The 27,555-nt window shown below is 44.0% G+C and overlaps 1 protein-coding gene and 1 long non-coding RNA gene across 5 annotated transcripts in view; one reads left to right on the top strand and one right to left on the bottom strand.

Annotated features, from left to right (window-relative positions):
- On the bottom strand, nucleotides 1–23,735 carry AZIN1 (antizyme inhibitor 1). 3 transcript variants are annotated; one of them, XM_069957273.1, is made up of 12 exons: nucleotides 23,472–23,735; nucleotides 13,018–13,154; nucleotides 10,585–10,780; nucleotides 10,049–10,222; nucleotides 8,576–8,748; nucleotides 6,222–6,356; nucleotides 4,862–4,943; nucleotides 4,143–4,217; nucleotides 3,883–4,045; nucleotides 2,848–2,960; nucleotides 2,197–2,411; nucleotides 1–665 (listed from the first exon to the last, which is right to left on the bottom strand). In XM_069957273.1, exons 3-12 carry the CDS (start codon nucleotides 10,684–10,686, stop codon nucleotides 563–565), a joined length of 1,335 nt encoding a protein of 444 aa, XP_069813374.1. In that variant the 5' UTR covers nucleotides 10,687–10,780; nucleotides 13,018–13,154; nucleotides 23,472–23,735; the 3' UTR covers nucleotides 1–562. The 3 variants fall into 3 exon arrangements, with proteins under 3 accessions (XP_069813374.1, XP_069813375.1, XP_069813376.1); XM_069957274.1 differs by lacking the exon at nucleotides 23,472–23,735 and adding an exon at nucleotides 16,429–16,507; XM_069957275.1 differs by lacking the exon at nucleotides 23,472–23,735 and adding an exon at nucleotides 15,961–15,983.
- The window catches only part of LOC138783058 (uncharacterized), an 18,856-nt gene continuing 14,510 nt past the window's right edge, over nucleotides 23,210–27,555 (top strand). Inside the window, exon 1 of one of the 2 annotated variants that reach the window (XR_011361622.1) lies at nucleotides 23,210–23,463. This is a non-coding gene — a long non-coding RNA (uncharacterized lncRNA). The remainder of the gene's footprint in view (nucleotides 23,464–27,555) is intronic. The other variant, XR_011361621.1, reaches the window with a different exon arrangement.

Here is a 27,555-nt window from a genome sequence, read left to right as displayed (position 1 = left end):
TGAGTTCTACACAAAAGTTTATTGCGATCATGTTACTGTCAAGGTTGAAAAAAAAAAAAATTTGAAAAATAAAAATACGATGCAATTTACATTTATTAAACTACGGGTCATAGCACAAATTTACACATTCTACACACACTAGACATTATCTATGTCACACACTGGTCTCTCATAGACATGTTTAACTGGAGGAGACAATAAATTTACAAGACTAACAGGAATCCTTAGTATAAAAACTGTGTACTTATGTAAACTTACAAGGAACCCAAGGACATGGCTTCCATCTCAACTAAGTCATCCATTTTGTTGCATATTTTATTTAAACTGTGCAGGGGATGGAGAAAGCTGGCACATGTACATGAAGACATAACTAAATGCTCGTCCCAGTGTCTCACACTTTAGCTGCTTTTGCCTGGTCCCATTTTTCGTGTTACTGAACTTCAAGTTTTGAATTGAGGTTAATTCAAGATGCGTTTCCTTTTTTTATTTCTTTCCAGTCTGGAATGTTGACCGGGCAAGCTGAAGACTTGTACCTGGAGATCTCAATGAGTCAAGTTCATTACTAAGCCGCTGTGGAGAAGCCGTCATCACCGTACTGAAAACAAGGCACACACAGGCTCCTCATCAAGGTCTCCGATGTTATCCCAGCGTCTTGGATTTCATACCTGGATTAAACAAATTAACATTCCATTGACGTTATACTGAAAGTCTGCAAAAAAAGTAACCTGCAGCCAATACCCATCAGGTACCAGTCAATATATATGGTAGACTAGTGTTGTATGTGGTGAATGTATATAATTGTGCAGTACATGGGCCTAAAGGGACATCAATTCCGAAGAAATTCAGATGAAGGGATGTTCGATCATGAGTCATAGTACAGATGCACCCATCACTGGAGACACTGTGCAGGAGAATAGGTTCACCCTAAGGCCCCATAGAGACAGTGTCATGAGCTATGTAATACACAAGCTATTGTTAAATAGGACTGATACATCAGCCATTCTAGGTGCCAATATACTAAACACTAAAGATGGCCATAAGGTGTATACGGGGTGTCAAATCCAACACATGACAGACAAGGGTTGGGTGTGAACATTGCCTTCATATGGGGAAAATAATAATTTGGTCAACACTTATTAAAAGGTATGGGAATCTTAAAGGAGTTGTCTGGGCTTAAAAAAAAACATTGATACTTTCTCCCAATAGCAGCACCAATCCCAATTTTCTGTTGTGCAAGAAAAAAAAAAAAAAAAACCTTATCTAATTCTGAATAATGTCAATGAGCTGCGGGTAGACTGTAGGGAAACCTCTCCATTAGACCAGTCTACAATTTACAGCTGAAATAGCCAACAATCTGCTTACCCTTCTAGGCTATGTTCACATGGTCAGGTTTATAACTGCAATTTATCAATACAAAACACTATTTGGATTTGAAAGTGTTCATCTGATCATCCTGGCTTCTATTCAGCAACTGAAATCAAATACCTGAACAAGTGAACACACCCTTACACAGATATTTCCATACAGGTCTGATTCACATGGCTCTGTTACACAGAATCCACAAAGGTTTGAGAGATCTGGGGGGAGGGATCTGTGCTGAATCTAAATCATTCCATCAGATCTAAATCAAATCTATATCATTCCCATATTAATAACAGTTGTGTTTGGTTTTTTTTTACATTGTAAAGCTGCACTATGGGAAAGTTCTGGCCATTGAGCCTGCTGATATCCCACGGCAGCTTTTACCTTCTGATCGCAGGGCTGTTAACCTTATCTCTTTGTCGCCCTGTATTGTGGCGCTTGTTGCCAAATCCGGGGTTTTGGAACATTATGGGCATTGCATGTCCATATGTCCACATGCGCGGGAAGCAGCCAGTTTGACGGGAGATCTTCCCTGCACATGCGCGGTAACTAGAGGCTTTACTATGCATACATGAATATGCATAGTGGGCGAGCCGCACCGAGTGGGAGTGCCCCCCGGTGGACTGGCAACGCCCATAACGCTCCAAAGACCGGAATTAGCATATCAGGAATTAGCCATAAGCACCACAAAGAAATTCGATTAACAGCACTGGGATCAGAAGGTAAAAAGAGGCTGGGGGATATTAGCAGGTTCAATGGCCACAACATGCCCAAAGTGCAGCTTTATTCTCAATTCACATTAATAGACGTTTGTAAAACCTGCAGAAACCTTACCAGTCACTGAATGACATGAAGTTGTGTAGGGACGGCCGTTCAACATCTGAAAACGCTGACTGTTCATTCATTGTACCAGATCCCATGTTTTCAAATACGATCCAGTCTCCAACATTCAGTTCTGGCAGCAGACAGTGGTCCACGATTATGTCGAGTTCGTCATAAGATGGACCCAAAAGACTGCTGACGAAAAGTGGCTCATCTTCCTTGTACGTCTAAAACCATGACAATTATTAGTTATGGAACTAGAGGAACTCTCCCTAATTTTTTTTCTCTTAAATCAACTGGTGCCAAAATATAAATTTGTAATTTACTGCTATTGAAAAATTTGGCTATTCTTAAGCCTTCCAAACTTCTCAGCTGCTGTATGTCCTGCAGGAAGTGGTGTATTCTCTACAGTCTGACACAGTGCTCACTGCTGCCACCTCTGTCCATGTCAGGAACTTCCAAAGCAGCAGCAAATCCTCATAGAAAACCTCTCCTGCTCTGGACAATTCCTGAAAATGGACAGAGGTGGCAGCAGAGAGCAGTATCAGACTGGAAAAAATACAAAACACTTCAGCAGCTGATAACTGGAAGACTGGAAATTAGCCGGAGTGTCCTCTTTAAGGCTTCACACATCTGAAATAGCACAGCAACATGGTGGCTTACCTTATGGACTCTGGGGGCAGTGTTTAAGCTTTCTGATAGTTTACTTGCAAAAGATCCGTAAACTCCATCATTCATGCAATAAATAAAAGCTGGTCCGTTACTTGTTTGCTTTCCTGAAAAAGAGAAGTAAAGATTATTATGGAGGAAAAGTCATGGAATACATGTCACTACTTGATGCGGCAGGGGAGGTGAGGTTTTCTAAAGGAGTGCATATTGAAGATTTTAAAGGTTAAAGGGGTTATCCAGCGTTAGGAAAATATGGCCACTTTCATCCAGAGACAGCACCGCTCGTCTCCAGTTTGGGTGCAGGTTTTGCAACTCCGTTTTATCAAAGTGAATGGAGCTTAATTGTAAACCACACCTGAACTGGAGACCAGAGTGGTGCTGTCTCTGTGGCCATGTTTTTCTAACGTTGTATAACCCCTCTAAGTTCTAACCACATGGACAATCAGGGTAAGGAGACATAGGTCACAGGACAGAAAATGACATTAACCAGTGCAACCAAACCATTTGTGAGGCATTGTGAGGTGGGCTTTGCTGTCCCGTTCTTGTTACAGTCGTCACAAGCACGTCAGTCATTCGCAACTTGCATTTGGGTCAACGTTTGCAACGTGTTACGCGACTTCCATCAAAATGGTATTTTGGGCATGTGTCACAATGCAACCTTATAGGCAATCCATACATGCACTGTTGTGATGTTAAGTGATCACAGTCACCACACTTCGCACTAGTCCTTTACTGAATAGGACACTATTGCTGGCTAACCATGCAGATTTGCCTTTCAATCTTCAAAAGGAGAGATATTAACCCTGGTGTAGAGAAATCACTCCTAGAGAACTAACGTATAAGCCGGAAGATGACATAAGGCCATAACTCAAGGACTTCTATGAATCTAAAGTGGAAAAATTTGAAGCTTCTAAAGCAGGGAGTACTTTCTTTCTGTTGATTTTGCAATTGCTCTTATTTAGGACAAGCTATTATTGGGACAGAGCACATTGGCATGTTACAGACATCTCCTTTCCATACAGTCCTTACCTCCAGGAAGATATTGATCATGCTCAACAACTTTCTTTGCTATGATGTTCACCGCAAGCGTAAATGCAGATGAAACATAATAGCTTCCAGGCTCCGCTATGACTCTTATTCCAGATTCCTCGGGAAAATAGGCGTCCAGCAGAGGGCTGACAGCATGACAAACCTAGAAGACAGGAACATGGGGTTAATCTACCCCTTCACCAGACACCATACAATACATTTGTCAGATTTAGGTTTATAATCCGCATCGGATAACTCACCTCTTCCAACTGAAGTTCACTCCCTGAAAATCCTCCACCAATATCCAGTATACTCATCTTAAAACCAAGCTCTTCCTAGGAAACAAAAGTTACAAGATATTTAGTGTATGACTAGGGATAAAGGGGTTGTGCGGAGTAAAAAATCATGGCAGCCTTCTTCCAAAAACAGCGTCACATCTGTCCAGAGACTGTAAGACATATCGCTATTGACCTGAATGGAGCAGCAAGACCAGACACCTCATTGACAAGTGCAGCTTTGGAAGAAAGCAACCATATTCTTCTAATCCTGGACAACCACTTTATTGCTTTAGTAATTATGACATTAGGATTGAACACAGCATAACGCTAGGTTACAGTATCAGGATTACATTATAATCTGGGGTAAAATGTTTTAAAGGGGTTATCCAGCACTACAAAAAACATGCCCACTTTCTTCCAGAGACAACATGACTAGTCTCCAGGTCAGGTATGGTTTGCAAATAAGAACCATTCACTTCAATGGAACGAATTTGCAAAGCCTGGATCCAAACTGGACCCAAGAGCAGTACTGTCTCTGGAAGTGGCCATGTTGCGCTGGATAACCCCTTTAAGGGAAACAGCACTGACTGGATAGGGGTGGATGAGAAGATGCATGCATGTAACCAAGCATCCTTGTTAGAGATGGGAAAAAAGATTCTTTAATCTACAATATGAAGATTTCCAGTGAATGTAGCACTTACTGCCATGTCGCACACACAGCGGGCATCAGATAAAGCATGAGTGTATGCTTGTGGATCTCTGGAAGAGCTTGACACATGGAATCTGGCGAGAGAAAAAAACAGCTCGTGAGATGCCATTAAACACAAGTTCTGTATAATCTGGAGGAGTTGAGCCTCGAATACTGTACGATAATGAGGAACTAATCTAATATATTCATTAGATGAATCAGCCCTCCCACCAGAGAAGTAATCCAAGGAACTATACATAGCACACTGTTTATAGGAGTCTATCAAACGCTCAGAGCAACATGCACAGCTCTGTATATCTAAGACAAACGGCAGATTATTCCATGGATTTCCCTGCTGTCCATTGTACTAGTAATGTATTCTATAGAAAACAGGGAAATGAGCTCATTGCTTCTTATTAGCAGTCTTGCTATGCTTCAAATAGGTTATTGCAGCCCGAGAGCTCTGCTGACTACATACAAGCCTGATCATTTAACATGTAGAGTTAACATTAAAGTAGTTACATATATAGAACACAGTCTCTAGTACTGATCCTTAGTGACAGCCTGTATACCAGTCCAGATCTGCATTCACAGTCCAACTCATTGTCCTTGGAAGCTTCTAACAGAATAGTGTAGGGAATAGTATAACTAAGCAGCATGCAGCTCAGCGCTCCTCTCCCTGTTCTTTGCGCCACTAAGATAGATCCCATAGTCAGTCACATGTAACTTACCTAGGAGAATGCACTTGGCACATACTTCTCCTGGCTTCTCTACAACATGGCAAACTTTTTTTTTCCCCCCAATGACAATGACCATTTATAGAAGCAGTTCACAAAGAAAATATAATTGCTGCCCCCCCCCCCAGTGTAGGCTCTGTCACGTATACTTACTGCAGCTGATCGATGTCCCGCGGCACTGTTCAAATCCGGCGCACGCTCACATCCGCCTTCCCTGTGACTCCTCTTCTCTGTCCTATTATACGCCAGATATCACACGCTTCCATGCATTCTCTATGGAAGCCCGTAACTTCCAGCGTTAAATTACAAGGCAGAGAAAAGGAGTCACTGCAGAGGTGGATGTGAGCATGCGCCGAATTTGAACGGCATTGCGGGACTGGAACAAAGCTGCGCCCCGGGACACCGAAGCAGTTCATAATTTTTGTGAACTGCTTCTTTAACCCCCTTTTCTGCTGCTCCATCAATGATCTAACATCCACTATCCCATATGCAAGTATCAATGTTTAGTTAGCATTGCAACCAAGTATGATCTCAGTTGCACATCCAAGTATCTTGAGGTTACCAAGTCCGTAACATTAAAAAAATAAAAAAAAATAAATCTAAGCTCCCAGTAAAGTGGGAATAAAGGGAACTCACTTGACACCAATCACTTGAACACTGTATTCTTTAGCACATTCCAGGAGGTGCCTGCAGTTCTTCAGCGTGCTGCCAAACACCATGTTCATCTCTTCGTCTCCACTGATGCCTTCTGTTGCAACATGAAGCAAGAGCCTAAGAGAAGGGAGAAGATGATGGGGGCACAGGTTGGTTTACATCAGCACATGATGTTTTGGAAGTATGTTGACAAGCGTGCCGCAGCTCGAGGGTCATCCTTGGAAGAGTCAAGAACTTAGTGAGAAACATTCCTGTATAGAAAGAAAACTAGCAATTAGGGCCCAAGACTGGGAGCTGCGAGTGGGACACATGGAATTACAGCAAGCCATAGTCAGCACTTAGCATGGGTTGGTGCTGTAAATAAAAAATATATATCAAAAAGAGAAGTCCCACTTGTCCTTAGGAGAGGAGGGGGGAACTAAGTTAACAAGCTCAAAACTCAAGACTAACAGGACAATTCACACATGAAAAACGGAAAAAAAAATTAACCCTCTCCATGGCAGCTCATAATCATCACCCCGAAAGAGAAGGATAATAGAAGTTAGTCCAGTCTGATATTACTAGTAATAGGTAATCTTACTGACATGCTACTACACCTTAACAGGAGAGGCTAAGGAGAGGATAACTGAGAATTTAATATCTTGTATTTAAAGTAACTTTTAAAAATGGCAAACACATTTGATAAGTTATGGAGACAAACACTTTGTTTTTTTGTGATTTGGGTGCAGAGACTCCCCTAAAATTGATTAGAAAGAAGTGCTCAGCTAATAGGTTCTCTCCCCGTCTCCTTGTTGCAGGAGACAGATTCTATGGGGCCAATATCCTGCAGTGAAGAGAAGTGATTAGCCGAGAGTTTCTCCCTGCTTGCTTTATTGATCAGTGGGGATCGCAGCACCCAGATGCTGATTGATCAAAGTTGTTTTTTTTGTTTTCTTTTTTAACGTGCGACAATTTTACTGTCTGACACGAACACAATCTCCAAAATGAACAAAAGGGATCCTCTAGAGCAGCGGTTCCCAAGCTTTAGCTGTCAGGGCATACTAGGAATCAGAGTTCTGCAACTAATACTGGTTTGGACTACCTAGCTGCCCCCCTACACAACAAGCTGCAGTCTAGTCTGCATCTTCATGTTCCTGTGGAGGCCAATGACATTATCATGGAACCGTAAGATGTAACCAAACAGATCCACAGTTATATGAACTAGAAAATATACATATATATATAAAACCTAGTCTTTGTTGTCTTTTGATTTCCTGGTACAGTCATGTACTGTACAAATTGTAATAGTCTTATGCCACAATGGTAACTACAAGCATGGGCCTCCGGTTATGAAAAGTTTACAAACAAAAGTCTGCAAACCTAAGCGGAGGTTAAATGGGCACTCCTTCAGGGGGAAAAAAATCAAATCAACCAGTGTCAGAAAATTATACAACTTTGTAAATTACTATTATTAAAAAAAAAAAATTCTTAATTCCAGTACTTAGCTACTGTATGTTCTGTATAAGTGGTGTATTTTTTTTTCAGTCTGACAGTGCTCTCTGCTGCCACTTCTGTCCATGTCAAGAACTGTCTAGAGTAGGAGAGGTTTTCTATGGGGATTTTCTCCTGCTCTGGACAGTTTCTGACATGGACAGAGGTGGCAGTAGAGAGCACTGTGTCAGACTAGCAAGAATCCATCACTTCCTGCAGGACATACAGCAGCTGCTATGTACTGGAAGGCTTCCTTTTTTTTTATTAGAAGTAATTTACAAATTATATGACTGACACCAGCTGATTTGATTTTTTCTTTTCACTGCAGTGAGTACCCCTATAATGTGGGCTGAAATCTGTCCTCTGACAACAACAATACGTCATAAGCAGCGAGTGTGCAAACGTGAACGGTGATGAGGCCAGTGGGGGGAAAATAAATGCAATACCATTAGTATGCTGCATTTTGAGACATGTGCCACCAAGACTGAACAGCTGGTAGCAGTGCTGGGGGAAATTATTAAGGCTTGTGTACCTGTTTTCTTATGTACAAGGAGCAAATTCCATCAGCTGGTTCACCAACAATGACTGGAGAGGCTTGTCCCTCTAAATAGATTTTGCACATCCTCAACAGTGCTCATTTAAATCAAGAATACACTAGACTTATAGAGACAGTCAACCATTGATCAACAAGGACTGAACTGGGGGCTGATCCAGCGAGAGACCTTGTTTTATGGTCTGTATATCTGCAGAAAGCACCAAACCCTGACAGCTATTACCCTAGGTTTATATATATTCCAGCATCCCCCATAGTTGGAGACCATGTATAAACCAATATCCCAGAACACTGAGGTTATAAGAGTACTTACTTGGCATTAGGATGGTTTCGTGCTATTTTCTTCAATTCTGCTTCATTGTCACAAGTCATAATGTTTACTCCAAGCTTGGCTGCGTGTTTGATTTGAGCAATTTGCTTGCATGGGTTGGTATAGATAACATTTTCCATAGAGATACCCAAATCATAGACCATCGTCATTTCATGCTGCAAAGAGAGGTTAAAATGTAATAATCCTACAATGTCAGCACTTTACTTATTGCGTGTATCATTCTGCCTTCAACATAACATGCATCTTTGTTATACTTATAACTTGATTATGCGCCCCGTGTAATTCAGTAATATAACATGTCCTTAGCTGATCCAATGACTTTCTAAACTTTAACCCCTTAAGGACGGAGCCAATTTTCGTTTTTTGCTCTCATTTTCTCATACTTATGTTTAAAAACCCATTGTGTTGACACCATTCGCCCCATGGTAAAAGTAACATGTTATTTATGTTCCTTAAATCAGTATGATTACGATATGTAACTTGTATTTTATTTGATGGCTTTTAAAAGAATTAAAGAAATATTTTTTGTCTGTTTGAGGTGTCATTTTTTGCGCCATAATCTCTACTTTCTATCAGTACCTTGAATGCATATATGGGACTTTTTGATTTTTTTTATTACAATTTTTTGGGATTTGATGTGACCAAAAATAATCAATTTTGCACTGGAATCTCCCCCCCTAGACACTAACGCTACTTAGATGCAGCAGTCAGCTTTGAAAGCTGCATCTAATTTGCCGGCTGCAGCGGGTAATGCGTGCGTGCGGTCCCTGGCTGTACATAACAGCCGGGCGCCGCATGCTGCAGAGGGACGGCATCGGGAACCCTCTCTGCATCTCCTTAACGGCAGCATGAAGAGTAAACTTATCACGCGTTGTTGAGGGGTTAAAGTGGTGCTAAAGCGGACCTTATACATAAGAATGGGTCATGTGCAAACTTGTCAGAATCCCTGTCGTTAGACAAACTTGTCTGACATGTCAAAGGTTTTAGTCACTGGGGGTCCGATTGTTCAGACGCTTTAGAAATTGCCAGAAGTAGTTTATAGTAATGCTCTTCCCGGCTGGCTCTATGGAGCCTGTCCAGTGCAACTAAACAGATCACAGCCTGCTGGGAAGTGAAGTGAGTTACTGCTCAGCGATGGTTGGGAACTGAACACTCCGTTATAAAGACCTTTGACAAGTTAGAAGTTTTTCTAAATGATAGGGATCCTTACCCCTTTTAGCCATGGCTTATAATACATACACCGGTGTAATAGGCATCCACATACAGATACAACCATATGGATTTTCATGATCATTCCTGCAAAGCTGAGCTCATGGTTCTCTTACCCTTTTAATACTAACATACCACATTTCTAAAAGGTGTTATCTATATGTGGCACTTCTTTGTAAGCATAATCTTAAGGAGCTGCTCAGTTAAGCATGTATCACCTCCACATTGACATAAGGATTTACTCACTTTATTGGCACATATGAATCCAGTCCCGAGGGCCGATAATATCTCCAAGACAGCCGGGGAGGAGTTACACTTTACGGTGTAAAATGGCTTGATGTTCCCCATGATATTCTGCCATTCAATGTGCTTCTTGACAATCTTGCCAAGATCAGCAACAAAGAAGGCATTTTTCCCGGTCTGTTGGAGAAAACATAAGATTTTACTGAAGTCATAACACCTAGAAAGAAAAGCCACAGTTTGTTCTCCCTGAGCCTGAAGTCACCATCCACTTATTACATAACGCTTCTTAGAAACTTCAGAGCTTCCTGTCGAGACTTGAGGAGCATTGCTGTGCAATCCAAGGCACAACACATTTACATTCCTTTCAAGAATGTATTTTTGGAAAGTCATCCCCTTAGTCGTGCCTTAGGGTGCGCAGCATGACGCTTACAAGACACGTCCCTCAAACTTATATCACTATGCAAATTTCTGGCGTCTTCCTTTAGTTAGCCAAATTTGCAATATGTTAGAAAGCTGTGACCGCGTCCTTGTGAACTCACCAGGGTATGCTCGTAGATATAGTTACTGATGACATCTGTAGGAGTCGCTCCATCATCCAGCAAGCCAATGGAGTAATTTGCATCTTCGTTAAATCCTTTCATCTCAGCCGTATTCCGCAAAGCCGACAATCATAAACCAAGAAACGTCAAATAAGGGGTCTACAAGTCTTTTTGGGTCCTAAAAATATGCAACAAACTAAAAAGGAAAAAAAAAAAATTAGTCATAACATTTATTTAAGGCATCTTAGCCAACACATACATATGTAGCAAGAGCCAAGTCATCCTCTGGCTCACAGGACTCTAAACCATCCAGCCTAGTCATGTAGCACGCTAGTGGAGTGAGCTATGGAGATAGGGGGAAATTTATCAGACAATGTGTGTAAGAAATTGTTGTATATAACAGAAAACTTGTACATTCCAGCAAAATGAGGTTTGCCCACTGGGCATGGTGGGCAGTGTACAGGCAGCTTTATATTCATATTCCCTCTATGAAGCGGTCAGACTGTCATTAGATCTGCCATCACCTGTGTGAATGAGGATCTGTAGCCTTACACCTGTGTGAATGCTGCCTACAGTGGCCTTCCAGCGTGAATACCGCTATACTATATATCTAGTTTGTCTGTGGTATACACTGTAACCCATTATACCAGTTCATCAGCAGAACTGCTTACAAATCCAGAGAGATCCCTGCTCTCAATAACACTTATGTATAAATCAGTAGTAGCTCCATAAAGGCTCCACTTGTATATGTATGAACAGGAAGAAACCCTGGCACTTCTCTAAGTGCAATGCATATAATTTATACTGCCTACTGCTAAAAGCATCAGAAGCAAAGCTTTATTATGCCCCCATTGTAATCTCTAAGTCAATGTAAAAGTCAGCCAGGCGCCCAGCAGAGGAGTGTGCCACCACACCAGCAGGGCTCCTGCAGACAATGGCATACTTCTCGCATACCACTAATTGCTAGCTATGGGGACATTTACTCAAAAGGAAAATAAAAACCCTTTAAGAGATGCTATCAAACAAAAACCAGCAAGTCTGCACGTCGCCCCAACACAATAGTCAACAGGCACACCCAGGGTGTTCTATTTAAGACGTGCCACAACTTTCCTTATTCCCAATGGCGCTGCAAAGCGTGCCGGACACACCAGCCATTAAGACAAGCACGTTGCTAACAATTGCTGTCTGTATTGTGACTAGTGCGCCTTGAGCCTAACAATGGCTGTCTGAAGACGTAAACCATATAGGCTCAAAAGGGAAAATGACCTAGTGAATAAAAATAGCAGCGGCCCTAATCATTGGCCTATTTATAGAAGACATGTAAGTACATGGAGGATTTAATGTGCCGACTCACAGTTCACTTAAACAATGCTTGACAGAGCCTGGTCGGCATCTTGGAGGAATGTGCCAGAGACTGCAGACAGACAAGTCGCCCAGTCTTTCCTCCAACCTTAAAGGGGTTGTCCAGCAAAGATCTTTTTCTTTCAAATCAACTGGTTTCAGAAAGTTATATAGATTTGTAATTTACTTCTATTAAAAAATCTCAAGTCTTCCTATACTTATCAGCTGCTGTATGTCATGCAGGAAATGTTTTATTTTCCAGCCTGACAGTGCTCTCTGCTGACATCTCTGGCCGAGGCAGGAACTGTTCAGAGCAGGAGATGTTTTCTATGGGGTTTCATATAAAACAGAGATAGAGTTCCTGTCTCGGCCAGAAATGTCAGCAGAGAGCACTGTGTCACACCGAAAATAAAACATTTTCTGCAGTACATACAGCAGCTGATAAGTACTGGAAGACCTGAGATTTTTGTAATACAAGTAAATTACAAATCTATATAATTTTCTGATCAGTTGATTTTTGCTGGATAAACCCTTTAAAGAGACTCTGAGTTAATAAAACTCAGTGTCTTAGGTATTCATTGGTCTGTGTGTTCGAACCCCTGATACTAGAACAAGCAGGAAGGCGGCTGCACCAAGCAGCTTCACTCCCTGCTCTGTCACAGGACCAAGGTGACTTCCCAACGTCTAAGACTGTCTCACTTAGAGCAGAGAGAACCATGCAGGCTGCCCACATCTCTCCTCGCTCTTTCTAGTGATCAATCGCCATCGGAAGACAGACTGGTCAAAACTTTTCACATGTCGAAATTTTTTATTTTTTTTTTTTAAGCTCAGATACCTTAATACATATTAAAGGGGTTATTCAGACTTCAGGAAAAAGCAACACAGTTAATTTCTTGCAAAAACAGACCCATCACTGTCCTCAGGTTGTGTGCGGTATTACAATTCAGCTCCATTCACTTTAATGGAACTGAGCTGCAAAACCCCACACCCAAACTGAGGACAGGAGAGGTGCTGTTTCTAGAAGAAAGCGGACATGTTTTCTAAGCCTGGATAAAGCAGAGTAAGAAGCTGCTCAGAGGATTGGTTACTTACATGGACAAGTTAGGAGATGGAACCTCCTATCATCAGCTAGGCTGCCAAGGCGGCTCCGCGTTGAAGTCAAACTGTTCTCGATAAAGCGCCTTTCCTAGTCCTTCTGGGTAGTTGTATGCTTTGTCTGAAAATCCGCCCTGCAACGAGAAAAGTAAAACTTAATATAAAAGATGGCAAGAAAGCGCATGCTTCATTCTCTGCATCCACTACTACCAAAACATATCATGGAGCTGACCGTCCAGACTTGCAAATCTACAACTCTCATCATGATGAAAGTTGTAGTTTTGCAACAGCTGGAGGTCACTGCTCTAACATACATGAAGCCTCAAGTTGTATTACAACATATATGAGACGTCCCGAGATCTGTGATCAGGCTCTTGCATTAGAAGTGGGAAAGCCATGTTATCCATTACCGATGCTTTAAGCTAATGGGCCAGAAGTTTCCGATCTCATGACATTGTCAGGGTCAGATATTAAAGTTCAGTCCGGATCTAACACTGTGCCCACTCCAGTATCACACGGCTATCGCTGGTTAATTTACTATGGATATTACACGGATGTGTGTGAAGACTTTGATCCACACAATGGGGCAGATTTATTACTGTCCTGTCTAGACCAGATGCCCTGTAACACATTTATCAGTGGTGTACGCTGAATGATACACCTCATGCATCATCACTTGACTGGCTTACTTTACCCCAGTATTTTTTGCCTTTACAGGCGCACGCTATCAGTTCCGGAGCGGTACCTCCTAGTCATGTCCCATATTCTGGACTTTGCGAAACTGTCCTGAAATACATCTGCAATACGCCACTCTTGGTGCAATTGATGAGGGAATTATGGCTTATTTACCATACTACATCTCCCCTAAGACTAGTTAAGTATATTAAATGAAGGTGGTTTACACTCAATGTATGCAAATGTATAACATCACAGACTGGCATGAAGTAATCCGCCATTGACAACGTTTGGGTAATTTTCCAAGTGTATACATACATAAGCGTAGTATGCTGCACTATAGGGTCCGCAGACGCTCCGAACGTTTCCCAATCACTTAGCTGTTCCACTAAAGAGGAACCATCAGCAGATTAGACCAATCTAACCTGCTGATAGCCCTAAACAGGGTTATGTCTCTTACCTTCCTTTTCGGTGCTGTTCCCATGCAGTTAGTCGAATGCACGGCCCGGAGCACCATTAGGAGCACTGCCCCGCCCCCCCATCACGCTGATCCTGCCCGCCAGCTCCACTGATTATAATTAGAAGAAACTATTAATGGTGCTCCGGGCTGTGCATTCAACTACTAACTGCACAGGAATGGTGCTGAGGAAGGTAAGAGACATCATCCTCCTCGCACCCCATTTGCATTAGGGGGCTATCAGCATGTTAGATTGGTCTAATATGCTGATAGTGAATAGTGTATATGTAACTGGCAAATCGCCATGTGAGGGATGATATAGGAACAGGTGGTGTCGCCATGAGATCTGGAAACTGAACAGAGATGTTTCAACATACTGGATGACGATAATAGTTCTATTCTAGTACCATGACCTATTACCAAGGCCCAGCTATGAAAGAAATGGCAAACACGTGAATCAATGGGATAAACAATGTAAGTAGCAGGTATGTCAGTATACAGTGTCTCCTGCGTCTGCCTTAGGATCCTTATAAGAATAAAAGCAGCAGGTAAACCCCTCTGCACTCATACATGGGAACTAGCTATAGTTTAGGATGTTACTTATAACAATTCAACATAGTAATAGTGACCAGACATCCCTGGTTAGAAGTCCCATCACGTGAATTGTGGTAGTATCAACCACCATTAAAGATGTCACATTTATCAATAAAGATGGGTTAACATTGGAGCAAGAGTGTGGCTGATAGTAACATTTATCCGGGCTGGTATATGCAACACCCAGTAACCAGTCTTCTATGCTGCAATTGTACAAAATGCTGGACATTGGCTGAAGAACTCCGATTCTTAAAGAGAACCTGACACTAAATGCATCTATAAGGTTTCCATAATCAAAGAATAGGCATTTAGTGTCAATGCTGCGTCTATGGGAGCTCATATAGAAACCTCATATACTAAACACCATCGGGGATCTCATGATAAGAAAATAAAGAATTAAAATTATATTCAAGGATATATATAGTTACTATATTAACATATCTATCTTATCATTGATTTCCAACTTACGGTTGTCCAGTGGCTGAAAACTACAACTCCCATCAGGAGATAAAGTTACGGAACAGCTGGGGAGCCGAAGGCTGAAAAACTCCCTCTTTATAGTTTGTCTCATGTAAAACAAGTCCCCTATAGTGCTGCTCTCTACAACACGAGTATGGGTACTGTGCGCTAGAGAATCAGCAGGACATGATGCATGCACACACCATTATGTCCTATCCTATAAACAGATTATATATATATATATATATATATATATATATATATATATATATATATATATATATATATATATATACACACACACACAGTTATGTACAATTACAGCTAACTCCAAACACATGGTAACCCCATACAACAAAGCAGAGCACCAATTGCAGCTATGGAGTTATTTAACAGCCATTTTTTAATATCTGCTAAATTACCATGTAGTACATAGCAAAAAACACCGGCATCAGTGACCAACATAATATATTATGATATAAGCACAAACTTTCCTTGTAGTAAACCAATGTTCCACAACCTGTGTCTCTCCAACTGTTGTACAACTACAACTCCCAGCATTCACTGGCTCTCCAGCTGTTGCAAAACTACAACCCCCAGCATGCAATGATTCTCCAGCTGTTGAACAAATACAACTCCCAACATGCTCTGGCTCACCAGCTGTTGCAAAATTAGAACCCCCAGCCAAGCCCACACTTGGCATCCTATTCCTGTATTTAATAAAAAAAAAAAATTATATATATATATACACATACACTCAAAGACTGAAGAGCCAGCAGAGAAATCTCACTCCTGTGTCACAGAATGTGCCAGAAAGCCCACAGCCTGAATGAGTTACATGATGAGAAGGCAAAAATAAACTTCTGACCGAGCGCACCAAGTATGAGGCGGTGAGTCGGCAAAAAGTGGTGAGACGGCGAGGTTACATGAGCTGCGACAGCAGGTATGCCATTCATTTACAGCCAAGGCAATGCAAGGAGGGAAGGATGAGACTTACTGCTGTGCGAATGTACCTTAAAAAAAGCAGAAGTTTCCTATTGGCACAATACAATCCAGCCGATAGACGCCGCTGCTAGGAAACCAGACTACAACCCAGACACAGCAGAGAGACAGACGTCGTGCGCAGCTTTACTACGACTAGAGATCAGCTCCATGGCGAGCAATTCCCTAGACCTATAGTCAGTGTAGATGGAAGAGGAGTATGATGGCGGCGGCGGAGTTACCTGGGACATTTACAGTGCCCATCAGCTGTCCGGGGCGGGATGCATGGATGTGATCAGCATGTGCTCTCCTGGCCCATCACACTCACACTGAAGCTATGCAATAGCCCGGCCGCATACATTGTTAATTTAATGACAGGAAAAAGAACTAGATTGGGCTGGTCCAGACCGGAAAGAAATCCCACACCCCACCCAGCATTCCCTCTATTTGCACTGTTACCACCAACACTGGCGGGCATGCACACCACCATCCCGAAAAAGATGTAAGAATAGAGATCTGTGACAGAGAAGGCCGGCGCCACGGCCGGGGCACGACTGCTGAATTGTTCTAGCATCTCGGCTATTGGTAACCCTTACTGCACCAAACTAGCATCAGCCTACCAGGCCAGGGTGCACAGCCATAGCCCAAGCCTCAGGCTGGACATATATAGATATATATATATATATATATATCTATATATCTCCTTTCATTACATACATTAATAATTGCAGAGCAAGTGCAAAGTTTTCCCCCTGCAGCTCGAGTGCAGAACAGTGTAAAAAGTTGCACCATGAGAACATGATCTATAACCCATCCGCAGCTATTGCATGGACAGACATCTCTGCAGACTCCGCCGAGCTCTTATGATCAGCACGGCTCATTTCCCGACATCAGATTACAGCACAGAGCCCGGTGTGAGGACGACACTTCAGGGTATAAGGGCCCTATTCCACTGGACGATTATTGTTCGCGTAATCGTTAACGATTAACGATCTCAAACGGACGTTATTGCGAAAGACCTGAAAACGGTCACTCATTTCCATGGAACAATAATCGTTACTTATGATCGTAATTGCGATAGTTTTTCTTTCGCTATTTATTCGCTATTGCGTTCGTATCTATTGCAAATGACCCAACGATGTCTTATTCAACAGAACGATTTGCAAACGTTTTGAGAACGAGCAACGATAAAAATAGGTCCAGGTCTTATAAAGCAATCAACGATTTCTCGTTCGGTCGTTAATCGTTAACTGCATTTCAACCGAACGATTATCGTTTAGATTCGAACGATTTAACGATAATCTGAACGATAATCGTCCAGTGGAATAGGGCCTTAAGGGTCCTATTGCAGGGAGCGATTTTTAGCGTTTAACGACTAACGAGATTGTTTATTGTTAACCTGAAATCATTCACCATATTACACAGAACGATAATCGTTAGTTACGATCGTTACTATGATCGTTTATTCCTTCTGATCCCAGCAAAACAATGAACAATGTGGAATTACAGCAAACGATTAACGATCATTTTTGGTTCAGATCTAAATCAACGACATGTGAACGATTTTCCGATCGTTACCTGCAATTTCACAGAATGATTATCTTTTAAATAGGAACAATTTAACGATTTTCGCACGATAGGGCCCTATTACATGGGACGAATAAGTCACCAGGACAAGTGAAGGCGGCAGGGGGATATTATAGAGGATCTGTCAGCTCTCAGGACGGCTCTGTAGGAATAAACACGTGTACTTCCCATGAAATAATCCAGGGACAAGTTCTCTAGGAAGGCTATACTGTCATTCCTCATTACCAGGAGAGCTGGCACGTCCTCTATGAAACTTGCAGAATACTGAAAGCAGCTGTGGAGTAAATCTGAACCAGCACAAGAGGGGCAATTATATTATATCTATTAATATAGATGACTTAGCACTGATGTGTATGAGAGCTGCTTTGCAGACCACCATAATGTACGGACCCCACAGAGATGCCGACCTTACCTGATTTTGGGGGGGGGGGTGCAACCATTGTTCCATTCACTGTCTATAGGACTTCTGAACACTTCCATAGAGAATGAATTGCATGCTACTGCCTCATGCACTTGGGGGAAAGTAGCCTCCATTCCCGGGACCACCTATCAGCAGGTTACTGCCTTCCCTGTGCACAGTGAATGACTTAATATGGGATATGAACACTTGCTGGCCCCCTGCCTGGGTGACAGCAGCTGCCCGTATGGGGGGTTTGGGTGACAGGCCGAGTCATATCCCATATCTGATAAGTGTGGAGTTTATAAAGTTCCCATTTCAACGCGCCGCTGGCGCAAAAGGACGAGTCCGTAATAAAGTCCATGTAATCTCCTTAGCCGTCTCGGAGCTGATCACAGCCATCTTCTAATGCTGTATGTTAACTGTTGGTAAACCAATTCCCTTCCTGTCTAGACAACACAAGTAGGCCAAAAGCTCCCCACGCTGAGATACCGATGCTTCACTATGTAAAGACCAATACAGCAACAAGAAGAAACCCCTCTAATCACACAGATAGTCCTGATAGAGTCGTATTATATCTGCAGGATTATACTAGAGCCTGGCGTCAATCCTTGCAGGGCTGTCAAACTAGTGGCCTTTGGCTGTCCAGGCATGATGGGAATTGTAGTTTTGCAACAGCTGGAGGGTCACTAGTTTGACACCTTTGCCAATGAACCCATCACGTCCACCCTAACACAAAAGCATGGCACAGGGCACCTACAATGTGCTATATAGTGCACGTCACATCCCGGCCTGCAGTTTATTACCAGACTTACATGTGAAACCCGGCTCCATCTGCTTCTCATTCTCACAAAAATCCAACACCATAACCCGAAACACAAGTCACCGCTCTGTCTCCTATTCCCCTCAGACATGCATTCATCCGTGCCCGCACATCATTTCCTCACAATACTGTTATTGCCAACACTCTCCATAGCAACTTCTAGCAGCCGGGCAGGACAACCCTCGCCGCATCCTTCTGGGTCACTTTCTACCCACGCCAGGCACAGTCTCATCGCTCACCCATTAAAACAAAGTAGGCCAGCGTCTCCCTCATAAACCATGGCTGGAAGTACATAAATATAATATATAGCATTAGCCAAGTCTGCAGAACTAGGCTGTGCCACTTCTATAGGTTTTAGGTTTATAATCCTGGATTGCTAGTGTGACCTACAAGCCTAGTTCTGCACACTTGGCTATATACTATATAATGGATGGAGATTCCTATCCGTAGCTACTAGTCACACTTGCACTTGTGATTTTAAAAGTTTAATTTTACTACTAACTACTACCCCAATAAAAGTGATATTATGGGTGGGATCTAAGGGGGGGTCATATACTCCGGGCTTTTGTGGTAAATGTGGGAAATTTAGGTCGGCTTCCTGACCCTAAGTGATAAAGATTACTGTATGTTACAGTGACACCACAGTCATAACTCTAAGGCTGTATTCACACCTCCTGTAAAATTGTCCGTGGTCAGACAATTTTAGGGACCATTGAAGTGAATACAGCCCTTCACATGATCGGCACCCGCACCACAAAAAAATAGGACATGTACTAGCGCGGATCGCAGCACAGATCCCCCCCGCCACAGAGATGACAGGAGCTGTCATGGCATCTACTACTCACCTATTCCCCTCACCGAGTTCATGTTCACCAGAAGTAGCCTGGACTACACTGCCTTCTCCCTGCAGCGTAGTCCAGGCCACTTGCGGTGAGCGTTTGTAGCCGGTCTGCACGGGGGAGTAGGTGAGTAAGGGGGGCGGTGTAGGTGGATGTTACTAAAAGAAAATATTCAGCACTAGGACTTCATATCCCTACATTATGATTTGTATAGACGCGGTTCTTTAGTACCTGCAGCCACTACAAGGAACCATGGGTAACCCAAGTAGTAAATAGGAGTCCCTGAGGCAGAGCTGAATATAAAAAGGGTTTATAGTTTTACATAAACTTTTGTTAAAGTTGTTCTCCAGCTGTTGCAAATCTACAACTCCCATCATGCCAAAGCTGTAGTTAGGATGGGAGTTGTAGTTGTACCACAGCTGGAGAGCCAAGGTTCCCTATTCCTTCTATATAGTAATTTTCTTGAGTTAACCCTGCATGAACAGGGCAGGGCTTCCCACCTGCTTTATATAATTTAAAAGCAGGTGACTAGCTGCAGCTAGGGAGCCCTGCCTCAGTCATGCAGGGGTTAACCCAAGCTGCTGGCACCCTTACTTTGCACATGTCACTTCACAAGGACCTAGCAAACTCAGCTCTGCTACATCTTGGAAGTGCAGCCTACACCAGAAGTGTCAGAAGAGACTCACATCAATACTCCAGATTGACGTTCACCAGATCTGACCCTAAAGGCCCTATTACACCAACTTATCTGATGACAGATTATCTGCCAAAGATTTGAAGCCAAACCCAGGAACAGACTATAAAGGAGAGATCAGGTCATAAAGGAAAGACTGGATTTCTCCTCTTTTCAAATCCACTCCTGGGTTTGGCTTCAAATCTTTGGCAGATAATCTGTTGTCAGATCTGTTGGTGGAATAGGGCCTTAAGATCCCCAGCGCTAATGACAATGAGTCACTGGAGCATACTGACCCCAGGGAAAGCCAGATGACTGTCCGGCTCCATGATGGCCAAGAAGGACTGAACGGCTGCAGGTCTCGGGCTGAACAGCTTCACCTCAGCGTTCTGTCTAGGTGGCTGCTGACCTCCACGGTGGGTGCATTTCACTTCCTCACTCAGCTCCTGGGCCTAGGGGGAGGGAGAGGAGGGGGCTGCCCGACACGATCCAGCAGCCTCTGCACAGTAAAAGCGATCACCGCAGCAGTGAAAGAAGTCCCTGGCCACTGTGCAGAGAGCAGAGTCCTGTAAGGCTGCATGCAGTGTCCCCAGCATGAGGCACTACAGGACATTCTCAGCTGAGGTAGGGGAGGTGGGTGACGGACAAGTGGAAGGAGGGGGTTGCAGGGTGGGCAGCAGCAGTGATGGCGGTCCAGGGGAGAAGAGGCCAGGCAGGCTGTCTGCAGTGTCCCTGGCCTTGGAAAGAGGCAGCCAGAGGAAATATGGTGCCGAGGGTGCTGGACCATGGAGGGTAGTGACTCTGCAGGATGGCAGAGGGGGAGAAGTATCACCCTCACACAGGAAAGTCAGATCTGGTGGCAGCTGTGTTGTCCTGCTCTGTGCTCGCTCATTAACGGCTGTAGATCAATCCCAAGGTCTCGTCTGAGTGCGCAAAGGGCTGGGACTTCCTCTTTTACGTCTCTTTTTAACAGAGAAAAGACGAGGTGAAAGCATGGACTGCAGTTTTGGCAGAAAGGAAGACACCTAGTGGACAGATGTTTAGCATTGATTTAAAGAAAAAAACTTACAAAACTGACTGCTATCACAACCCCTGTTGATTAAAAAAAAAAATAGCGACAGTGCCTTTCATTTTTTATTATATCGTGTCAGCAGTAAGATGAGTTTGCAGTCAGGGATGGAGATGACTTTTATAGTTAGTAACCCTGCTCTCAGCTGGTAAGTGGTTACAAGGGCAGATACAGCACAGACAACGCTCTGTAAGCTAAACCATAGGATACATTATAGCCAACCAACAAAGAGATGACCAACAGCTGAAGGCAGATGAACACTGTACTCCGATATCTTTGGCAGTTCGACAATTAATGGAGAGGCAGCACACGTGGCGATGTCCCTCCTAATAATGGTGTTTGATTGGGAATTACTGGGTGTCTGACCACGTGGACCAATCAAACAGGGATCCTTGATGTCGCCTCTGAAGGAAGTGTCAATCACACAGTATACCCCTCCAATCACTGACTATGGGACATGTGGAGATAGCTGGGCATTGCTTGCAGTCCCATAGCCAGGATGAAGTGGGAGGCAATAGGCCGGCGTGGCCACCGCTTCTTTCCGAAAGGAGATCCCAGACCCATTCTCAGGATGACTGGAAGTCCCAAGGATCAGACTAGTGACCATACACTTATCCCCCTAAGTGAGGGATTCAACTGCTGCAAAACTACAACTCCCATCACGCCTGGACAGCCAAAGCTTTGGCCCCGCTTATCTGGGCATATTGGTAATTGTAGCTTTCACAGGTGTGAGGCCAATGCCCTATACCTGCCCTAGTGGGGACTCCCCCTTTAAGTCACTAGGCATCATCCATGAACTCTGTCTGTTGCCCATAGCAACTAGTCAGGGCAGCTTTAAAGTGACTGTACCAACAGGCCCAGGCTGAAGCACTGGAGGCGGCCGACCCACCCCTAGTGGGAGGAAACCCTAGCCCCTCTATGATCGGGTTCTATTGATTCTAATGGAGCCACATCATGGAAGGGCTGGAGTTTCCTCCCACTAAGGGTGGGTAGGCCCTCCTCCAGTGCTTCAGCCTGGTCCTGGTGGTAGTCACTTTAAAGAGGACCTGTCACCCCCGTACCGGGGTGACAAGCTCCCGACCCCCCGTTGAAGCCCCCTATACTCACCTAATCCCGCTTCTGGAGATGGTCGGGTCACGGAGATCTCAGCTGCTGCAGCCCGGCGAGTGCGCTCCTCAGATGAGTCCAACACTCAGAGAATGACAGGAGAGTCCGACGCTCCGTCATTCTCTATGAGCGTTGGACCCATCTCTCAGCGGCTGCAGCGGCTGATATCTCCGTGACCCGACCATCGCCAGAAGCGGGACCCGTGGGATTAGGCGAGTATAGGGGGCTCTATCGGGGGGTCGGGAGCCTGTCACCCCGGCACGGGGGGGTGACAGGTTCTCTTTAGGCGCCTTGGTAAAATACAGAGCACTAACTAGTTGCTATGATCCTAAAACAGTGTCCCCTAAACTGTAGCAAGAGCACAACACCCATAATGGATTTCTGATGGGAATTGTAGTTTTGCAACAGCTGGAAAGCAACAGGTAGGTGAAGCCTGCTAAGGACGTGACGTCACCACAGCTGCACAGGCAGTTTAAAATTCCCGCGCCACAAGCCCCGCCCATTTACGGCCTGAGAGGTAGACCACGTGACGTCCCCCCTATGGGGCCGCCCCCTGTGTGCGCGTACGCTGGAACATCCGGGTTACGCGCGGCTCTCTCTCACACACAGACAACCGTCACCATGGTGGTAAAATACCAGAGCGGCCGGTAGAGGGCGCCACTACAATAACCCATTCAGTACGTACAGTGCAGGGGGTTACTAGCGGCGGAGACACCGGTCACCCCCTCCGTAAACCTTAATCCGGGTATAACCATCACCACACGGCGCCATCATCCCCTCAGGTACTTACGTGAGGTAACGGCCCAAAGGATTTGGGGAATCGTCTTCTCTTTTTTGGCGGAATTTTTAAAGAGTAGTGAGGGAACACAAGGTAGAAATCAAACAGGCGCCTTTTGCCATAAGCCCGAATGGAGGCACGGGCGGGAAGCGGGTCAGCGACGCTATGAATCCGTCAGTGACGAGGAGACAGAAGAACGAGGAGCGTCTTGTGTGCGCGCTGTGCCTGCGTGTAAATGGAGGAGAAGTCAGACAGGATTGAGCCAGCCGGGGCCGGCTCTGAGCGAGTCCCTTATATAGAATTCTCACACAGGGGGCGGGGCTTTGCGATGACGCTATAAGCCTAGAGGGCGGGTTATAAGCGCTGATTGGCTGCGGCTCATGAGTGACGTTGCCCCTCTTGAGTCGTCCTTCGCCATTTTGGGAGCTGGCAATGGAAAGGGCAGAGCTGCTTCTGTACGAAGTGTGAGAGCAGGACGTGAGCAGATGGAAAGAGTGAGCAGCACATGTATTACTGGAGATCTAGCAGTGCAGCTGGGCTGGCTTCCTGTACTGGTGTAACTAGCAGAGAGATGTAAAGTTGTCTAAGGGACTGTTATATGAAAACTATCAGTGAGACAGGTAATGTTTAGTTCATTTTGGGGGACACTTCACCTCTGTTGTCGGGGAACCCCCACCAGTCACTTATGCTATGGATAGAAGATAGTTGCTCTTGATTGTGAGATGACTCCTGCAAAGGGTTTTCTCCAATTCCGGCTGTTAGTGACTGTCCATCACAGACAGAGTTTGGCTGTTCTTACCCTGACCAATAATGTGGGAGGAGAATCAGGATTGATTATGAACTGAAAAAAAAAATCTAGTATGGATAGTAAATGTTAGTAACCCTACTATATGGTGAGCATGAACTAACCACTATTCTCTTATGTCCAACCATCCAGGCTTCAAGCAACCCCTGCTACTTGTCTATTGTCATGTAATGGTCCATTTACACAAAGCGATAATTCGCCCAATCGATTGTTTAACAATTTGGAAGCAACAATTTGGTTTTTATAACGATCCGGCGTTTAGATGAATAAATCGTTAGAAAAATCGTTATTGCGATCGTTTTTAAGATCGCTTAAGCCCATATCACTGAATCTTTGAAAGACTTTTTACACTAAGCAATCTGCAAATTTTTAGGGAACGACCAAGGACGATTTGAGAACATTTTGAAAGATCAAAATGAACAATTTCTTGCTCGTCGCTTGATCGTTCGCTGTGTTTACACGAGCCGATTATCGTTCAAATATGATCGTTATTACGAAAATTCGAACAATAATTGTTCTGTGTAAACGCAGCATTATTCAGGTAAAGGCGCAGCTATAAGGGGTCCAGAGGCAGCATTTGCACCCAAGCCTTGGTGCCTGAGGAAGCTCACGCCCCCTCTGTCACATTAGGGTCCAGCATTATAAATGGGGGTCCCTAGTACACAGTCTGCATCGGGGACCAGCAGCTTCATGCCTCTTCCTTTATATCTTGGGTCCTGCACCTACTCCTACATCAAAGCCAACACTACATGGAAGAAACAGAATCCCCCACAGGCAGCCATGTAAAAATAGAGAATTTTTCTATCTCTTGGGAAGGAGTCAGGTGGCTGGTATACAGTGGATTCAGAGTAGGAGAGATATAGAGTGTTTTGTAATGACTTACATAACCTCTCACATGTGGATCTTCCAGGAAAGGCTGTAGCACCTAGCTGCTGAAGTGAGGGAGCTGTCAGAGTACAGGTCCTAAGGCGGCGAGCTGAGGAACGCCAGATGAGAGCACTGCAAATACACATTCCAATTAACATTTAACCCCGCTTACTGTATACGCTGTGAGGAGAAACCTCCAGTTACATATAAAGCAAAAAAGGATCAACTTTAACATCATGCAACTCGCGTTTATTTCTGCCCCTGGTAAGCTGCACATTGCGGTCTTGTTATATGTATTACCCTTGCCATAAGGAATTACAAGATCTGCGCACTACGGGTTAATGCATGCATCGAGGGGGATGGGGGTGATGACACATAGAGATCATATAGCGCCCTTCTTATTAGTGTAGATTAGATAACTGTTCTTAAAGGGGTTATCCAGGCTCAGAAAAACATGGCCGCTTTCTTCCAGAAACAGCACCACTCCTGTCCTCAGTTCAGGTGTGGGTTCTGCAGGTCAGTACCATTGAAGTAAATAGTGGCTCATCCTGGCATTGTGGCTCACTCCCATTATGAGCTAGGTTACTAGTTACAACCACTACAAAGTGTATGGCGCCGTGCCATGACAAGGTCTCTTCAATTAGCCGGTGAGTGTGAGTGCAGGGAATCAGACCACTACAGATATGATATTGATCAACGTTACAGTGCCAGAAAATGGGCACTATAAAAAAATATACAGTATGTATATAATATAAAATATAAACATACTAAAATATAAAATATGTTGAACGTAAAAACTTCATTTTACCAATAGGCTGACACATCCCCTTTAGGCTATGTTCACACTACAGATATGTCCGGCCGCATATTTTCGCGGCCGGACATATGCGTGTTAAACTCCGGCCGGGGATTTACGTAAGTTGCGGCGAATCAAAGTGCAAAAATGAAGAAATCACCACTCCGTACGGGACCGCATGTTACGCTACGGGCGTAAGTTACAGCATTTTCGTCCTCAAACAATGGTCTGGTTCATTTTTTATGGCGTCGCGTACAATCCTGGCGTAAGTTCTTATGTAGTGTGAACTGTGCAGCCATAGATCGTATACTTTCCATTGTACGCAAACTACGTAAATCTCCGGCCGCTTATTCACGGAATGCGCTGTGGCCGGAAACTTACGTAGTGTGAACATAGCCCCCAAGTAGAAGTGTGTCGATTTCTATGCAGCAGCCGGCAGGGGCAGGGGGAAATTGGTTACAAGTACTAACTTACCTCTCACCGTGCCCGCGGTGAGCTGTGGGACCGGCCTTGGGATCCTTGTCGGGCTCTGGGATCTCCAGCGCTGACATGTCACGACCTGGCTAATGGACGGGGCAACGCTCCTGTCACTGATTGGCTGAGCGGCCAGTTTATCAGCTGGGACAGGCCTTTCCCCCAAGTCGTGATGTCATCAGAACTCGGGGGGAAATGCCTTCCGGCAGGGGTCCTGCGGCCGCTCCCATAGCTCATTGCAGTCACAAGGGGAGCGGTAAGTTCCTACTTGTAATAAATTTCCCCCTGCCCTTGCCAGCTGTGGCATCTTAGAAATAGTCATACTTGTCTTTTAAAGTGTCCCTGTCGTTTAAATTTTTTTGCAGAAATCAATAGTACAGGCGATTTTAAGAAACTTTGTAATTGGGTTTATTAGCCGACAAAGGATAATTTTTTACTCACCGTAAATTTTCTTTCCTGTAGTCCGAAGCAGCAGCACAAATGGGGAAGATCCTATCTTCCTGCAATGGTAGGACAGATGGTACTAATAAAAGATTGATTAGGAGCCCTATAAGAAGGCCATACAGACCCCTCCTCCTTGTGTTAATTCTAACGACGAAAAAAATTTAAAATTCATAATAAAATCTTAGTTAATAAGGCATTAAAACAATCAAGGTATGCTGCATAAATAATAGTTTGTTTAAATCAGGGCGGGAAGTCTGTGCTGCTGCTTCGGACTACAGGAAAGAAAATTTACGGTGAGTAAAAAATTATCCTTTCCCTTACGTCCTCAGCAGCAGCACAAATGGGGATATAGCAAGCTATGAAAACAGACTAGGGAGGGCCATTACATTACAGAAGACAGAATGGCTGAGCCAAAAACTGGTTGACTCGTGAATATCTAGTCTATAGTGCTTGACAAAAGGTATTGACGGACGACCATGAAGCAGTCCTGCATATTTGTTCCAAGGGTACAGATCTTTTTTCAGCCCATGTGGATGATATTGCCCTCATTGAATGTGCCTTGATTGCACCAGGTACCTGTAATCCAGCTTCTTGTTAGCATATGGAGATGACTTCCCTTATCCATCTGGACAGAGAAGCTTTGGATGACTTGCATCCTTTGTTTTTCCCTGCAAAGGATAAAAACAAGTGGTTAGATTTCCTGAAGGAGT

The sequence above is a fragment of the Dendropsophus ebraccatus genome, chromosome 2 (genome assembly GCF_027789765.1).
Source record: "Dendropsophus ebraccatus isolate aDenEbr1 chromosome 2, aDenEbr1.pat, whole genome shotgun sequence".
NCBI classification, from domain to species: domain Eukaryota; kingdom Metazoa; phylum Chordata; class Amphibia; order Anura; family Hylidae; genus Dendropsophus; species Dendropsophus ebraccatus.
Note: the sequence above shows the minus strand (reverse complement) of the source record. Positions and strands in the feature narration are given on the sequence as shown.

Excerpts from the sequence above, each read along its gene's own strand:
- AZIN1 (XM_069957273.1), bottom strand. The coding sequence starts at position 10,686 with ATGAAAGGATTTAACGAAGATGCAAATTACTCCATTGGCTTGCTGGAT. Across the intron at positions 8,749-10,048 it reads GATTCATATGTGCCAATAAA|CATGAAATGACGATGGTCTA; the intron begins GTGAGTAAATCC and ends CTCTCTTTGCAG. Across the intron at positions 2,961-3,882 it reads TGATCAATATCTTCCTGGAG|GAAAGCAAACAAGTAACGGA; the intron begins GTAAGGACTGTA and ends TCTCTTTTTCAG.